This window comes from Aspergillus lucknowensis (assembly GCF_044049455.1).
Source record: "Aspergillus lucknowensis strain CBS 449.75 chromosome Unknown BJX67scaffold_25, whole genome shotgun sequence".
Taxonomy (NCBI): Eukaryota; Fungi; Ascomycota; class Eurotiomycetes; order Eurotiales; family Aspergillaceae; genus Aspergillus; species Aspergillus lucknowensis.
The window spans coordinates 220,671-237,341 of record NW_027263569.1 but is presented as its reverse complement, the minus strand read 5'-3'; the positions used below and the strand labels follow the sequence as shown (position 1 = coordinate 237,341).

Genomic DNA, 16,671 nt, shown 5'->3' with positions numbered 1-16,671 from the left:
CAGCAGCAGCAGCAGCAGTAATAAAGGAGGAGAGAAAGTGGAGACTGACTGCCACCAAAACGAACGGTCAACGTCACGGGAGTATGCAAAGTATAGATGACAGCAAAGAGAGATTGAGAGAGTGAAAGAAATGATTGAAGGAAGAAAGTGATGAATTCAGTTTAGCTGAGGGATGCGCTGTCAGTGAGTTGGAAGTTTCTCTGGACGGGCTCATCGTAACAAAGTAACTGCGAGGTAACGTCATTCTGCCACCGACCAAGCAGTTTTGGATCCACCGGGACTTTTATCATAAAGAATTACGTGGGACCCTTATCCATTGCACTTTCATTCGATCAGAGTACATCGTCAGAGCCAGAGAATAACCCACCACTGCGGCATGACCAGGGACAAGAGCACGACCTGAGACAACCCCGTCCGAACATCCTATGAACAAAACCCAGTCACGGAAATAGATCTTGGATAATGTGGGCGAGAATGATATATTGTAACAACCCGTCAGAATGAAGAAATTCAGAATAAAATGTCGAATACAAGCCCTGCCTGTCTCCACAAACGCCGTTTCTCCTTGCCCCAAGATGCACCGTCTAAAAACTTTGAAAATGAGAACACTCAAAATACAAAGAGGTTTTGCCTAGTCCCAGTCCGCATCTGCGTCCGGTGTCGCACTGTTTCTCTTCTTTCCCGAGCCGGGTTTCCGCCCTCGGGGCCGTTTTGGCGGATTTTGGCCCGAAACGGAGCTTTTGCGCTTCACTGGGCGTTGTCCAGCAACCCAGGCTGTCCCCGGCTCATCAGCGTCAGCAGTGGCGTCAAGGCTGTCCCCGTCGGCGTCTTCATCCTCCCCGATCTTAAACTCCTCGTCGATAGATAGGAGTGTGGCGAATTCATGGCACTTCGCCGCCATAGCCTGTTCGCTGTCTAACGAGGCCATGTTTCGGGAAATCGCTTCCCAAAATCTATCACCAGTGATCCCCTGTACCTTCGTGGCGGACTTGTTGAGCTCTTTAGCGGCGGGTTTCCCATCCTTGTTACGTACGTGAGCTGCGACTCCATATAGGCGACGAAGGTAAGTTCGTGCTTCCCATAGCATGGAAAGTGAAGAAGCTGCCACAGTGAGATGTCGCAAAGTTGCCGGATTAACCGACGGATCAGCAGTGGGTAGTGACTCTGTATTAGGAGCCTCCGCGGCTGCTATGGATACGGGTTCTCCATTTCCCTGAGGTGCTTCCTGCTTGCGTGGGAAGATCTCCGTTTCAATGCTGTGGGCAACAATAGTTCCTGTCGCAGAAACGATTCTCTCCATACAACTTATAGTTGCCACGACTTCAGTGAGCTGGTTGTAGTCAAAGAATGCGAGGTTCTGAGATACAAAACGGGCAAGAAGAAGATGTTCCGGCGGGTTGCCGGTAGCATCAAGCTTCTTTAACTCAAAGTTCACCTTGGAGCAGAGATTGGAGAGGAACTTCTTCTGATATCGGCTGTTACTGATCTTGACGATCTCAAATAGCGGCGCGAGCTTCGGAACGTATGGGCGGGCAAAGGCACCTGTCGTATCCCCGACCACATCGCGCTGGTAGTAGAAAGCCTCCTGGACAGCACGCATATATTCCCTTTCGAACATGGATTCATACTGCTGGTGAAGCATCTTGTGCGTCTCAAAGGCTACTTTAGCAATAGCTGGGACGGTGGATGTCTCGAGAGAGACTAGAACCCCTGCGCACTCTTTTGGATGGACGAGACCTTGCCGATTGATGCTGGCAATTAATTCGATGGCAGTCAAGCCATATGAGTCCTGTCGGGATTGCGCGACTCGGAGCATATCTTTGAAGAAATGCTGAGCTATCAACGCTGCAGCACCGTCATTGTCGCTTGCCCGCAAAGACCCGCCTAATCTTGTCGTACTTTCCTGGTCCGCGACTTCGGCAGCTGACACCACGGACTTCTCTGCCTTACCTTCGTGCATTGCGAAGAAGTCTGCAAAGGACTTGAGGACGATGTTCTGAAGGCTTGGGTTATCCTCGTCGAAAACCGCCGAAAGGATCTGCCTTAATTCTTCCCGCCCAAACTGTGCTGGCCAGGACTGGCAAATAGAACCTAAGCTTTCAAGGGCCATAACACGCAGCTCATGGGGCTGCTTTGCCAGGGTAAAAGGGACAATCGAGTCAACCATGAGGCCAGCGACCGAGCCGCCCTTCCACGATGGGAACGCGTTTTTGAAGTGCGGCTCGTATTTTTCAAGGTCACAATGCCGCCCAACACAGCCAGCAATTCGGATATAGCTTTTAGCCCGCGCTAGAACAGCTGCATTGGCGTCGCTGGAAAGGTCAATGTTCTTGTAATGCTGAATAGGTTTCAGAACGGAGATCGTGAGCTTCACGAGTCGGTCCGTATTATGCAAGACCCCGTTTATGGTCCACAAGCAGGCCATAACTTCATTGAGCTCCGAGCGGGCAAGTTTAGCGACGCTCTTGAAAAGATCGTTTTGAACTTCTTTCAAAAGTGTGTTGTGGGAAGTCGAGACGAACGGTAGGACACATCGGTAAATAACCACTACAGAGCGGAACAAGAACAGGTCCTCCGCAGTGGCAAGGTGTCCAATGTAAGGGTGAAGGGCTTCCAACTGATCAGGGCGAAATAGCTTCGGATTCGCTTTCGCGAACACAGTCATTGTTTGCAGCAAAGCCTGCTGAAACTCGGTTCCAGTGGAATCGTTGCCCTCAATCAATTTCTCAAACATTGCGGAAACCATCGCTTTGCAAACTTTGAAATTCAGAGCGGAAGACTTGGAGGAATCAGATAATAGTTTCCGAAGACAGGCGCCAAGTGTCTCAAGCGCCGTCTCACTCCTTTGGACAAGACTAACAAACAAGGTCACTCGTTCTGCGAGACCAACCTTCAGTTTTGGGACATCTTGAGCCGATTCGATTAGCTCATAGAACGGAGTAAGCCAGATCTCTTCGAAAGTTTGACGTGCCAAAGCCGCTACACTCTCTTCAAGATCGATAGTTCGTTGGAGAAAGCTGTCTAGAACGGCCAACTGGAGTTCAGTGCGAGAACTCTTGAGGTAGATATCTTTGAGCAAACCAATACAGCGTTTTCTAACACCAGCTGTTGGATCGCCAGCGCAGGCTAGAATCGTCCTGCCCCCATCTTCCTCTAAATTCGGCTTCAGGGCAATGCATTTGGCGATCAAGGACAATGCGGAGTCGCGAACCATAGGTGAAGCATCTGTTGCACATCGAAGGATTACACGCATGACCGAATCATCTCTATCAAGGAGGCTTGGGTCCCTCTCAAGCATATAGATAACACTTTTCAGACTGCGGCTTCGAACCTTGGCTTGATCACTAGTAATCGAATTGAGGAGGACTTTCAAGATAGTGTCGAAAGCTTTACAAAAGCTAGAGTTAAGGACAGTTAAAATATAGGCGAATCGCCCATGGGCGGTTGATATTTTTTCATATTGCCTGGGAAAGCCTCAGCATCGAATCGAATATCGTTCTTGAGTTGGGGATGATACCTATGAGTCTCCAGCCAAAGTGGGTCAGAGAAAAGTCTTGCGAAGAGATGCACCAGGTGCTCAGTTGCTTCATCATATGTGACCTCGTCATTGTCCTCCGTGTTGTAATAGATGGAGCAAAAGGTCTTCGCCCACTGTGCCAGAAAAAAGCCTCTTGCACTGGTGAGTTGCCAGTTGTCCGAATTATGACCGTCCATAAAATATTCAAGAGTCAATCGATACGGTCCTTCGGAGGTTATAAGATCTTGAGGGTGTAGCGCACGGTTTGAGTTATCCTCAAACAATCGTTTCAGGTAATCTGTAACCTCAGAATGAGATTCTTCCATTGCTGGAAGTAGGTGCTGTGCAGTTGAGATAAGATCAGATATAGCAGAGCCCATCCAGCCAAGAAGTTCAAGGGCCATACTTTTCGCCGTGGCAGTGCTTTTGTCAGCGTCGGCGATGCTAACCATGTGAGACGCCATTATGCGAAGTAACAATTCCGCAGCAGGCCAGTCAGTGGAACCAAGAACCCCGACGAGGTCTTCCGTAAAGAGATCGAGAATATTTCTGTACGGTTGGTCGCCAGTCTTGGTGGACGTCATCGCTCTTTGGACGACGAATTTAATAATATACTGAGCGCTTCGCAATGCATTATCGTACAGGCGATTGACCTTTGTCGCTAAGCGTGCCAGTGATACATCGGACAGCTCATCATAATCGTCATCCTCATCCGCGATTTGGTCGTCCTCAGCCGACTCATTCTCGTCGTCTTCCAGCTTTGGTACCTTGCGCTTCGTTCCTACAGATTTTGGTGAAGGGATATCTAATGCGGTGGTCTGAACAAGTTGCATGACAAGCGCCGTGAGAAGTTGGATACTCTTGCCATCCACCAGCTTAAATTGTCTGGCGCTTTGCCGGGTAATCGGAAGTTTCTCCAGAGATACCAGGATTTCATCAAGAATAAACGGGCGTTGCGCTGGATATTTCGAGAAAATTTTTGCAAGAACGTCCATCGCTCCACGTCGAACAGATTCATATCTCTGAGAACCCACAGCAGAATCCTTCTCGATGTGAGAGTTCTCCACGAAGATCAGCTTTGCAGCAAAGAATTCAGTTGCCGTGATTGTCCCTTCCGAGACATCAATCCGTGCAAGAAAGTCGGCGAAGAAGCTCAGGGCTTTTTTACTCTGTTGTATGAGGCCACCAATAGCACGCCTTTGAATGGAACAAAATTCGAAAAATCTTCCGTCTTTCCCTCCAGGGCGAGCTTCGACAGCGGGTATGATGCAGTTATCGAAGACCCGCCTAAGAAAATTTGGAATGACTTCGATCAAATCCTCTGGGCAAAGGTCCCTCTCCGACTGAGAGCCAGACATGGTGAGTAGGAGAGAGTTGACGGCAAGGAGGGCGTTGTGCATGTCGTCCAGCTTCCTCAACCAATCGTGGGACGCAGACTCATCTGAGGCGTCTTCTAGTCTCGAATCAAGTGCCTGTGCAGCTATAATTGGCGTTTCACAAAGCTTCTGTATGCGATTAAGGTAATCCGAAGGGATGTCTTGGAGTCTATTGAAGCCCACAACCTTCTTCATAGCCTTTTGAAGGCGTGCATGAGCATCAGAGGAGAGGACAGCCCCACTGATCCCCAGCGACTGCGAAGAAGAGAAGACCGCATTTGGCCTATCAAGAGCTATTTCAGATCCCCCATGATCAAAACGGTCCTCGGATTCAAAGATCTCATGAAGAATATCTTGTAGCTTAACCAGAGCGGCATCTGCTTCTTCTTTCTGAGCTCTAAGCCGAATCGTTGTTAGACTATCATCCCCACCGGCGCTGAGATTTCTCTTCTTCGGTGCCACATGAGTATGATCGGTTGTCGGTATTGGCTTGACTGGTATCACGACCGAGAGTTGGCTTGCGGGTTGGACATGTTGGTTATGGGCTGTTGCAGCAAGGTTGTGATTCAGAATCGAATTTTTGTCCGAAGGGATAGCTCTCTTCAGCGGGATCCTGTTGTCTGCGTCTGATGCCGTAGGATCTGGGCGCTGTGAGCCAAGGGCATGCCTAAAATGTATCACGAGAAGGGCAAACTCACATCGAAACGCAATATCCGTAGAGTCCAACATCATTTGAGAGAATGGACCAAGTAGACCGGTGCTAGAAACAACGTTGTGAGAGGCAGCGAGTGAAGGTGGGGGGGTATGGTTTCCGATGGGAAGTTTAAATTTGCTGAAGGCATTTCCGTTAACATCATCCAGGGCAGAGAGAGAAATCATGCTCACAATTCGGTCAGCTGGTCGCCATCCAGGAGATGTTGCAGATATTCTCGAGACGTCTCTAACCGGCTCGATTCCTGACGTCCAGATCGTATATCATCGTTTAATTCGTTCAGCGCAGTACGCCCGGACTGGAGGATATGGTTGATTGAGCTCGTTGTAGGGGGCCGACCGACATCTGGACGCAGTACGCAGTCTAAGACATAAATGGTATCAGTCAAAGGTCACACTTTCCCCAAGGGTCTTACTAGACCAACCTAATCCAAATATCGGGGTGCTGTACATGGGGGAGTACTGTAGAGCCTCCTCCACGGCTAGTGGCCTCTCCCGACGCTGCAATGGTACCGCTGTACCCCCCGGCTGCGGCTGTACATGACTATTGATGATGACCTGAACGGCCGGGCGCCAATTTTCGTCCATGATGGTAGCAGTGGTCCCTTAATAAGAGCTGCAGTTCGAACGGGGAGAAGGAAGTCGTGAAAGCGGAAAACCCATGTTCCGCTCAGAGACATGGCTGTCAGTCAGAAGACCGAAATCCCCTCCGCATCAGATTATCATTTCCGATAGGCTTTGGCGAACGGCTGGACGACAAACCGATGTTCGAAACAATTCAATGCCAGGCACTACTATCTTGCGCTTGCGGCCTCGCCTGACCGCCCAGCGCTAATGTACTACAGACAGGTTCTTGCTCCCCCGATCGTGGCCCGTGCGCCCGCAAATCTTCCCATGCAGGAAAAAAAAAAGTGAAGGAAAAGTGACCAGAAGCAAACCAGATATCGAAGTCAAGCGATACCTGCAACCTCAGAACCTCTGCTAATAATATATTTTCCGTTTATCGGTTTTTAATATGTCTACAATTGGCTCTTTGGTCTTCTGCACTGACTGTGGTTCACTGCTGGAAGGCTCCGTTGGTGATCCAACAAGGATTCTCATTTGTGACGTCTGCGGAGCTCGAAACAAAGGTGAGTTTACATGTTTGGAGGAAAGGTGGAACATACTAACGCTTTGCCCTCAGATACCGTTCCACAAACGATCGTCTCCGAATCCAAGCCAAGCGCCTTTCCCTCAACGCTGCGAGCGAAGCGGTCCGCGATTCAGACCTTGACAGCGGCAGATAAGAGAACCGAAGCTCTGATTGAAAGGGACTGCGCAAAGTGTGGGAGGAAAGAAATGTACTTCACCGCGGTGCAATTGCGCAGTGCAGACGAAGGAAGTACAGTTTTCTACACTTGTGTTTGCGGACATAAGTATGGCCTTCTTATTCCCTGCAGCTCCAACGTCCGCTTATCTTTTGTTACAGGGAGGCAACAAACAACTAGAATCCAGGAAATTCTATTCTTCAATCACAATTGTGTGTCTATCCTGCCGAAAAGTGACCCGTTCACGAATATCTGGGATCAGCTTGTCACTCAAGCAGCAGGAACGGCAGCCAGGTTTGTAGAGTCCGGCACCAAGGCATATTCGACCTCCCCATTCTTCTCATACTCCGCCATATCTAGAGCCACAATGATACTGTCTCTCACAACCTTCTCTGGGTCGTTCAAGAATTTCTTCAGTGTATCTTCCACGCCTTCAACATTACCAAGACTGCCAAGAGCCTCTGCCGCTTCGTGTCGCACCATACCAACTTCGCTCTGGTCGCTGAGAGTTTCCGTAAGGCTGGGAACGGAGGCGGGGTGACAAAGCTGGCCAAATACGAATGCGATCTCATGACGGAAAAGAGCAGAAGGATCCTTGAGGCCCTTCGCCAGTGATTCAATGGCCTGCTTGGCTGTCGGGAGATCGGAGGGTGAGGCAAGATCGCGCAAGCCGAACATGGCACGGTATCTTTGAAATAACGGAAGGGTTGTGTCGAGCAATGTTTTCTCTAGGTCCGGAATCGAAGGCTCCTTCGCCGTCAGGGGCATCGGCGGGGCAGGGTCAATGGAGGTGAAATCACTACAGCACGTTAGACTGAGAATAAAGGTAGAATAATATCACAGCCAAGTTCTCAAAAGGTTCGACCCCAACATACCTAGGCTTCAAAGTCTCGGCTTTCCTTGCCTCAGACTGTTCCCACAGAATTCTGTCCACAGCAATGTCGCAAGTCTCTCGAACCACATCAACCTCATCCTTATTGTCCCTAAGCTCTTTCAGAATCTCCAAGCTACTTTCGTAACCCAAAGCTCCAAGTGCCTCTGCGGCCTCATGACGACACATGGCATCCTCCTCAGCGTCCTTCAACGCATCGTGCAGGAACGGTAAGGCATCACGATTCCGCGTCTGACCGAGACAATATGCGACCTCGTGCTTGAGTAGAGCTGATGGGGAGGAAAAACCAGCAGCAATGGCCTGTATTGCGGGGAGTGTCTTCTCAGTGGGGGGCTGTAGGCACGCAAGGTGCTTCAGCGAGAAGAGAGCGCGGAATCGGCGAGCGAGCGGTTCAGTCTCAGACGCGAGAACGCTTCGCAGGGTGAGGACGGTGGTATCCGGGCTCTCCAAGTTATCTGTCGCCATTTTTGTGGTTTATGGCTGAGAAGGACGGCAGAAAGGCAGAAGTCAAAGTCCAAGGGTACGTATAATTTTGTTTTTTGACGACTGCACGATCTTATCTGCGCTGATAATAAAATTTGGGTGGGGTGGCGGCTCCAACGGGGTATAAAATCTGCGGGCTCGGCTTCCTTTCCAAGTTGCTTGCAATTGTTTCCGGGTCGGACGATATCTAGTATGGGCTCTCTGTCTATTGCTGCATTCAGCCGATTGGACCTCGAAATGAGGTTTCAGAGATTATCTGAATCATTAATGATGGATAGCCTCTCGCACAAGGAGCCTCTTTGGAAGCTTTTGGGAGCGACGTGAGCTCCTCGAAATGATCCCAGCATACCCTCTGTGCTTGGATAGGGCCCCAAGCTCTGCTATGAAAGGCGGCCCAGAATATTTGTGGGTGAATCTCACAATAACTTACTATGGGCTTTCGGCCAACGTCAGATTGGAATCCAGTACTTATATGCCAATACAAACTGGACACCAGGAGAGGAAAGCTCAGCAGTCATATTTACTACAAATCATAGTAAATAGCCTCCTGAGGCTGATGCCACAGACTGCCCAACCTATTGCCGTGGCTAAACTGATTGCACCATTCACCAAGCAATATCAATTGCTTGTCACCACACACCTAATGGATCAGAAACGAAATTACCAAAGCACTTTGTAAGCACAGTAAAAATTAGTCTAAGAGCTCTCCCCAGGGCCCATCGATTGGAATGCCTCTTCAGTAACTTATCATGCCTCCGGCGCCAAAGGAATCCTATCCTCTTTAGATCCCTAGTCAAAAAGCAAGAGTGCATATGCACCACCACCCCATGATTGGTTCTTAGCACTCGTGCCATTCTTGAGAAGACATTTGCACATATATCTGTTGGTAAAGGCATGAAGGGAAATCACTTCAACTCTAGAACCGATCCGGGACAAACCAACAGTTATATACATACAGGAGATCCCAAGAGGGGCGGTTTTATTTGGTTCTGATATGCTTGAGCTTCTTCGGCTCATGGACAAAGTTGTTTGCATAAGCCTTGGGAACAAACTTGCGCTCATTCGGCTCCTGAACAAAGTATTCGTAGCCCTGCTTCTGGGCGAACAGTATGGCATCCTCCTTCGACTTGAAATTCAAATGTGTGCCCTGCATGCAGTCGGCAGATGATTGCCAGCCCATCAAGGGATTCTCCCACCGATGCCCCTTCTGTAAGATATCCCAGTCCATCCTCCAGTGGTGAGAGTGCCAGTCCCCGGATTGTGTGGCGGGTTTCGAAGGTCGATAAATCCTTGACAAGTGTTAGCATTAAAGGCGAACCATTTTCAGCTAGGACCTATACCTGACGGTGCGAGCCTGAAGATCGGTCGGTGCGCCAGAGAGGACAGCAGCAGGAACAGTCTCGCCGGGTTCGCTTCCATCCATGACACGTTTGGGCACAGGAGAATATTTCCTACTTTGGTGTCAGTCATGATCCAAGGGTGGCCTGGGATACTTCATACGAGGTGCCGTGATCGATGGTTGCATCATAATCGGGCTGGTGACGAGCCATTGCCTCAGAAGGAGTCTCCTTTTGGATCAATGAGCTCTCCGAAAGGGGGGTAGTTGGCGCCTCAGAAGGGTTGACCTTGATCGGCGATTCGGCACGGATGGTGGTTGTTGAAAGCAATCGGCTGGAGTTGTAGGCCGTAAGCCTGCCTACCCGAGAGTAGGCAAGGTTTCCAGCTCTCATAAGGGACATGGTGCCTATTGGGCCGATCGTGGTTGGAACAGAACAACAAGAACGAGTGCAAACTGATGAGGTGAGGTATTGCGACCTTTCCCGGTCGACAGGAATTCCGAATTTGGTTTAGCGTCTTGTGCGGCTCCCTTCGTTCTCTTCCGACAACCCGCTTCTCAGGCACTTCCTCCCATCTTTCCGTCGCTCTGCTTTCTCTCGATCCGCTCGCTCACATCGAGGTAAGAAGATTGATGAATATTCGACATGCGGATTTAATGATCCGCATTGGACGCAACCTTGAAATTGCTAACGGGCTGCCTCTAGATCGCGCAAAGATGAGCTACATCACTCGCCGAGGTCTCTCGACCTTGATCCCTCCCAAGGTAAGAAACATCCTCAAATTATCTCAATCGACTTTCTCGCTTGAAGCACATGTGCTCATCTGAATCTATAGATTGCTTCCCCAAATGTGAGACCGTCCTGTATACCCCAAATCACGAATATCATCCGGCAACAATCTCTTCTTCCCATCGACAGAAAGAATTCCTTTAACCAAGCCGGATTATTCGATAACTAACCCTCGAAAAGGCCATTGGTGCTGCTAAGGATGCCGCTCGCATGGACCGAGTGGTGAACTTTTACGCCCGTCTCCCCCGTGGTGCTGCCCCTGAAGTCAAGCCCACTGGCATCATCGGCCGCTACCAAGCTCGCTACTTCGGCAGCAAGCCTTCTGCTGCACGTAAGTAATATGGATGTATAGTACGTCAACTCTAAGCTGACGCCAATGCTTCATACAGCGCTTGCCCACGCTATCGGCGGTATCCTCCTTCTCGGCTACAGCATGGAATACTACTTCCACTTGCGTATAACTCCTTTCGCCATTATTTCGTCGTATCCTTGATCTGACAGAATTTTAGGCCACCACAAGAACCACCCCCACTAAGTTACTACGGACTCGTCGTTGGGTTAGGGGAATTTGTGTATATACCATTGCCCTAGAATGAACTCGCTGTAGAGGACAAGATTTACACTATTGGCAGTACCAGATTCCTGTGCTATTAGTCTCCAATTCAAGACCCTTTTAAGAGGGTAAGATGTAAGCTCGTGTGTTGTGCGTGCATGCGGTGGGTTCTGGGTTCCTTTGGTATGGCGGTAGCGGAGGAGGGACAACTCCCCGCGTACCGCGTAGAAGGACAAAACCGGGAGTCTGACTACGGGAACACAACAAGTAGATATGAGTACAGTATGCAAAGAATAAAAAAGTTCGAGATATGGGCGACGGTTTCCGAATACCGCTGGTCAGTTCCCCAGTTCGGCCGCTCGGTTTGCTTCACTTTGCGGCCTTTCCACGCTAACCGAAAACAGCCGCCCTTAGACTCAACCCATCACTTCATCCATGACTGCAGCCATCACCCGATCACCAACAACCCAGAGAAGAGCCCCCCTTATCGTGACCTCCCTTTCGGGATTCCGCGGGCTGTTACCTTTACCCTCTGAGATCTCTCTACCAGCGCGTATTTCCTCGAATCTCTTTTTCCACATCTCACTAGCCTCTTCTCATTCGCCGCCTTCTCGCTCATTCGGAGCTTTTCACGGCTCAAACAGCTGAGCTCACAGTTCAACCGTGGCGATTCTTGATCCCAAACAATAGGTAGCCCTTGCCATACCCCCTTGTATTCAGGGTTGTTTTCGAGTCCCGTTCGCCGCTCGTTTTTTTATGTACGGTTTTAAAACACATGTCTAACGGATGTCGCAAGCTGTTACCCCCATAGACTCGAGAATTGTTATGGCAGAGCAGAACGGCCACGATGTGGTAAATCAAACCCTGTCGGGCGGCGATCCTTCGCCTTCCGGCGTTCCTGCGAGCACCACCGACAAGAAACCTGCTGGAGAGGACGAGGGGGAGATCAACATTACTGCTACAGCATCATCCGAACCGAAATCGAAAGTCGAATCAGATTATCAAAAAATAGATACGATACCGCCGGCGGGAAACAGTGATAAGGGACAGGACGGCGATCAAGTGTTGACAGTGAGTGCTGTGGTGTGGATTCCCGGTCAACGGCTGAACCAGAATCAGGACGAATCAAAGCAAGTACTGGGATCAGTAGCAACGAGGGCACTGGAAATGAATGGAGTGATGTCTACATCGGATGGTGGGGATGATACGGCCTCTCAAGGTGGTTCAGAGTCCGATGCCAGTCGAACGGAGAGCAAAGTCCATAGCCGTGCTGGGTCAGTGAAACGGCCAACGGCTTTCAAGCCCGTTTCCTTCGCCAAGTTCTCCGTTCCCAAGGCGCCCGGGACGCCCCCGGTGACTAAAACCTCTGAAAAAGGTGCGCACCTACCTCTCATCTAGTTGAAGAACGCGAGTCATAACAGGTGATAGTCCCTTTATCCTCCGCAACCCCGCTAAGCACAACTGTACAAAATCCGCGACCGCGCTTGGTTGCTAAGACGACTAGTAGTCTTCGGGACTCATTGTCGAAGACAGGCACAAGCAGCGCTAGGCTCACTGGAGCTGGGCCCGATCCCAACCAAGTTTGGAATAGGAATCGACGTAAGACTCCCTGCATGCGACGGCATCAAGATTTGTCTAACTGCTTCACCCCTACAGCGGTCCAGCAGACTCCCCCGAAACACCTCACCGACGAAGAACTGAAGCAACAATATGGAATTCACATGACCTCAAGAATTCAGGAAGATGGCGGTGGCACAGAGTCAAAGTGGGCTGATATCGATGACGACGAAGACGACTGGGCTCCCGAAACCATCGAGTGGAACGATGGGACGAAGACCGATCTGAAGGCTGATCTACCTCACACCGAACCGATACCAGCAAATCAACAAACGACCACAAAGACAGTAGTTGAGACCAAAGAGGAGCCCGCGGTACCAGAGCAGGTTACCACAGCCAGGGAAGCCCCAAAACATACCTCCAAGCCCGTCACATCTATTGGTCCAAACCCTACGGTTCTCAGATTGGGGGCGAGTGCAGAAAGGCAAGCAAGGACCGCAAGTATTTCTTCGAAAGGGCCCAATGAAAGACCGCCTTCGTCCTCCACGAGCCCCGCTCCTCCAGCCAAGTCGCCTTGGGCCCCAATACCACCAGTTGAGAAAGTGTCACCGGTTATGCCACCTGTCCAAGCTCAACCCTTAGCGCGAACGTCTTTCAAGGAAACGAAGCCGAATGATAGTGCTGGTGCACCTGTTGCCCCAAAAGAGATTGCGGCTGATGATTTCAACCGTTCGTGGAAAGATACTCAGCCTGGGACTCGGGAACTTTACAATTCCAGATCAGGACGGTACGAGCCCGTTCCAGAGCCGAGGAAAGGTACCTGGCGAAACGAGCAGAATCTCCGTGCTCCGTCTGTATTGCAGCGACCTGCAGCGCAAGGCGAGAATATAGGACCCGCCGAACCTTCTGCTGCCTTTCAGACTCATAGGACGAGTGGACAAGATGGCGCTCATTGGAATCGCCGTCGAACGTCCTCTAATGTAAGTGGTGGAAGTGGAAGCTTTGGTCGCCGAATGTCGATTGGTAGACACGACGCTGTTCAAAGATCGTTTGAGGCCAGACGCGGCTCCCAGGCAAACGGGATGATCGAATCATTTGTCCAACCACGAGAGCACCCCTCAAAAGAAATTCAAATGCGCGATGCCTCCCCTCTACGACAGGGACCCAGTCCTTACTGGCCTCCTGGAGAACCGGCCAATGGTCCGGAAATGGTTGCCCCTGCAGCCGCTAATTCCGCCCACCCCGCTGCACCTCCCCCTCCTGATAGACAACACGCAGTACCGCAAGCGCCGCAAGAAGATGCAGTTGCCATGCAAGAACGTATCATGAAGGAGAAGCGTTTAGAAGCCCGGCAGCGAAGGTTAGAGCAAGAGGAGAAAGAGGAGGCTGCGAAGCGCGAAAGGATTCGGCAGAAGCTCGAGGCGCTCGGTCCGGCGCCTGAAAAGCCTAAGGCGAAACACAAGGAGAGCCCGGAGACCCGGGCCGCGACGACAACAACTGGCCACGCTCAGTCACCTCCCAAGCCACCTGTACCGGAACCTACCGGGGCCCCAAAGCAGTACGGCATGATGAAAGTCCATCATCCCGATACAGTGAAAAGGCTCATCGAGAAGGAAAGGAGCCAAGAAAAGCCAAATATAGTAGCCGGCACCCGGCGTCCTTCCGCTCCAAACCGGGAGCCCAAAGCGGATTCTCCTACGACCAACGGATCCCCGCCGCTTCATGAACACCCGGAACACGTTGGTGACAAAGTTGCAGAAAAACCTACTGGTGAACAAAGCCCTCAGTGGACAGGTAACCTCAATGTACCCAACACATACTCTCCCTGGACAGCAAACTCCAAGCTCGTTGGTGCCTCGGCTCCAATAACAAACCCATGGAAGCCCTTGAGCAACGACAAAACATTAGGGAACGGCATCTTCGACCAGAGTCTTGGGAACTTCCCAGCAAGAGACATGAATTTGCGGAACCACCTTGGCCTAGATCAGCCGCCACTCCCTCCTAGCTCGCAGCCTTTCCCCGCAACTTCACGATCTGCGCAGGAAAGTACAACTATATCTCCGTTGCCATCTCCCGAAACGAGGCACGCCTCCTATGATCCCCTTAGCCCAATTGCTCGCCCTGGACCGATTGGACCCCCAAGAGCACAGCATCCACACTGGCAACATGAAGCCCGTACCGCTGCGTGGAACGATTTCCATGCTGTTGCCACGAAGCGCGAGGCAGAGGAGAATGAGAAGCTACAAAATGAGATGAACGCCGCCCGTGAAACTCAATCGTCGCTTCAAGTTACTTTCAATGAAACCTGGCGGCAAGTTCGCACAGGTGACCAAGCTGGACAGAGGCAAGTTGTTGGTGTTTCGAGATCAACAGATGGGACTCCCCCGATGCCAAACCCACTGTCCGGCCTGGAACACCCTGTTGGCCCTCTTCCTTTCGCGGAAGCACATGCGCGCCCTCTTGGCAGCGTTCCTATTCGCAGTTCGCGATTCTTTCCACAGGCTACAGAGACTAGGAAGCTGGCGCTTGAAGAAGACTATTTCCGAAGCCCTTCCCCGCCTCCTCCTGAAGAGGTATCTACGCACCCTGTATATTTCGGTGATTCGAACAGACCTCTAGTACATCTCCCTCAACCAAAACCAATTGTCAAGCTTCCTCCGAAAATTGTCGCACCACCTCCCCCGCCACCCACCTTTGCCTCCATGGTTGCTTCAAATACACGCTCTGGGCCTCCTTCAACGGCTACTTCCTGGCAAGAGAAGATCAACACTCTCTTCGGTAAGAAAACAGCAATTCTTGAGAAGAAGAATGCACTAGCGGTCTCCTCGGCGTCGAAAGAGCCACTTGACGTGCAGCTCCATATCGCTGCAGTTTCTGTATCGCTACCGTACAATGGAGAAACCCAAGCTGGAGACGGCGAGCTAACCGCGAAGCAAGTCGAGGAGGCAGAAGCAATGTTCGAGGACCGTGAAGTTGGCTCCTTGCCTGTTGTACGAGTGCCCACCATGGCCCCTCCGGCTGCCTGGCGAGCTGCACCAGCACCTTCACAAGCCCGCCTGCGTTCAAAGGCTCTGAAGTCGATGCAAGTCCATAGCGTTGAGCCCTTCCCTTTCGGCTTGTATGACAAAGATACCTCTCCAGTAACCCGAATCTCAATTCGACTTCCGGGTTCGGATGCTTCGAAAACCCTGACTGTCTCGAGGAAAGCTGGTTCTCACACCTCCAATCCCCGATCACGTGGACCCTCTACATTCAAGCCTCGCAAGAACGTAAAGCAACGCGAGGACTCCAATAACTCCAGTTTCAAGAAGACACCTTCCAACCAAGCAAATGGAAGCAGTCCACCCCAGCGACAGTCGCGAAAGGCTTCTTGGGACACGCCCACCAGCGGTGCTTCCCGCTAAACTTCCATAAACAGTGGCCTCAAGATCTTATCACATGAGTTCTTGAGCCACAGTCTCACTTTTCGATTTATAGTGTTTTCCCAGGGTTCGGGTCTTCATTCATTGAGTTTGCCTTGATGAGCTACGCTTGCTGGGAAACAGACCGAGAGGGGATCGGTTCGGTTCGATTCAAGTTCGGGTTTGGGTTCGGGTTCAATCATCGATCGTCTCCTCCTTTAGCATTTGTTCTTTAATGTTGCCCCCACCGTACAATATTCTTTTACCTCTTCTTCCATTTTACACCTCCTTCCTTTGTACTCGTTTTGAAGTAGCCATTCCATTCCTCAAGATGAGACGATGGAAAGCCACAGAGGCCTTATGAATACGCGCGCATGAATGCTGGCTGTTTATTTGATATAATGCTACTGTGACGAATGCGCAATCCATACTTTTACTCGGAGTTCAGGCAATCAATCCAGAGTGATATTGATAGCTCATGTCAGGTCAAACGAGTCTGGGCAAATGTGACATTTTTTTAATTATCTTGACCAAATCTATTCCCACGATAGGTCAACACGGAACGCCAACAGAGATACTTAAGTTTTATTTATGCTCGAGGTCTATGCTGGAATAAATTATGGGCGTCATCTATCATTTGACTGTATCTGGTTATCTTGCGTGTGAAATCAACTGTAAAGGTTCCTCCCCCAAAAGATCGCGGACTCCAGGTATAACTATTGCCATCTCGAACGCCATATCCCTGCTA

The 16,671-nt window shown here is 50.7% G+C and overlaps 6 protein-coding genes across 6 annotated transcripts; 3 read left to right on the top strand and 3 right to left on the bottom strand.

Moving 5' to 3' along the window:
* Positions 1–10: 10 nt before the first annotated feature.
* On the bottom strand, positions 11–6,494 carry BJX67DRAFT_355728 (putative sister chromatid cohesion protein Mis4). The gene is made up of 5 exons (XM_071029330.1): positions 6,030–6,494; positions 5,779–5,968; positions 5,592–5,725; positions 3,518–5,534; positions 11–3,464 (listed from the first exon to the last, which is right to left on the bottom strand). Exons 1-5 carry the CDS (start codon positions 6,190–6,192, stop codon positions 632–634), a joined length of 5,337 nt encoding a protein of 1,778 aa, XP_070885408.1. The 5' UTR covers positions 6,193–6,494; the 3' UTR covers positions 11–631.
* On the top strand, positions 6,403–7,175 carry BJX67DRAFT_139277 (DNA-directed RNA polymerase I core subunit RPA12). Its single transcript, XM_071024630.1, has 3 exons — positions 6,403–6,734; positions 6,788–7,019; positions 7,073–7,175. The coding sequence occupies exons 1-3, from the start codon at positions 6,620–6,622 to the stop codon at positions 7,089–7,091; spliced, it is 366 nt and encodes a 121-aa protein (XP_070885407.1). The 5' UTR covers positions 6,403–6,619; the 3' UTR covers positions 7,092–7,175.
* On the bottom strand, positions 6,495–8,365 carry BJX67DRAFT_355726 (deoxyhypusine monooxygenase). Its single transcript, XM_071029329.1, has 2 exons — positions 7,787–8,365; positions 6,495–7,710 (listed from the first exon to the last, which is right to left on the bottom strand). The coding sequence occupies exons 1-2, from the start codon at positions 8,266–8,268 to the stop codon at positions 7,182–7,184; spliced, it is 1,011 nt and encodes a 336-aa protein (XP_070885406.1). The 5' UTR covers positions 8,269–8,365; the 3' UTR covers positions 6,495–7,181.
* Positions 8,366–9,265: 900 nt separating this feature from the next.
* BJX67DRAFT_381946 (ETC complex I subunit) lies at positions 9,266–10,025 on the bottom strand (the record flags this gene model as incomplete). The annotated part of the gene is made up of 3 exons (XM_071033115.1): positions 9,266–9,575; positions 9,627–9,737; positions 9,787–10,025. 3 exons carry the CDS (start codon positions 10,023–10,025, stop codon positions 9,266–9,268), a joined length of 660 nt encoding a protein of 219 aa, XP_070885405.1.
* Positions 10,026–10,198: 173 nt separating this feature from the next.
* BJX67DRAFT_355721 (F1F0 ATP synthase subunit f) lies at positions 10,199–11,370 on the top strand. The gene is made up of 6 exons (XM_071029328.1): positions 10,199–10,243; positions 10,329–10,387; positions 10,459–10,473; positions 10,593–10,743; positions 10,802–10,867; positions 10,922–11,370. Exons 2-6 carry the CDS (start codon positions 10,340–10,342, stop codon positions 10,945–10,947), a joined length of 306 nt encoding a protein of 101 aa, XP_070885404.1. The 5' UTR covers positions 10,199–10,243; positions 10,329–10,339; the 3' UTR covers positions 10,948–11,370.
* A 45-nt stretch (positions 11,371–11,415) lies between these two features.
* BJX67DRAFT_355718 (uncharacterized protein) lies at positions 11,416–16,541 on the top strand. The gene is made up of 4 exons (XM_071029327.1): positions 11,416–12,036; positions 12,085–12,340; positions 12,394–12,564; positions 12,622–16,541. Exons 1-4 carry the CDS (start codon positions 11,752–11,754, stop codon positions 15,924–15,926), a joined length of 4,017 nt encoding a protein of 1,338 aa, XP_070885403.1. The 5' UTR covers positions 11,416–11,751; the 3' UTR covers positions 15,927–16,541.
* The last annotated feature ends 130 nt before the right edge of the window (positions 16,542–16,671 follow it).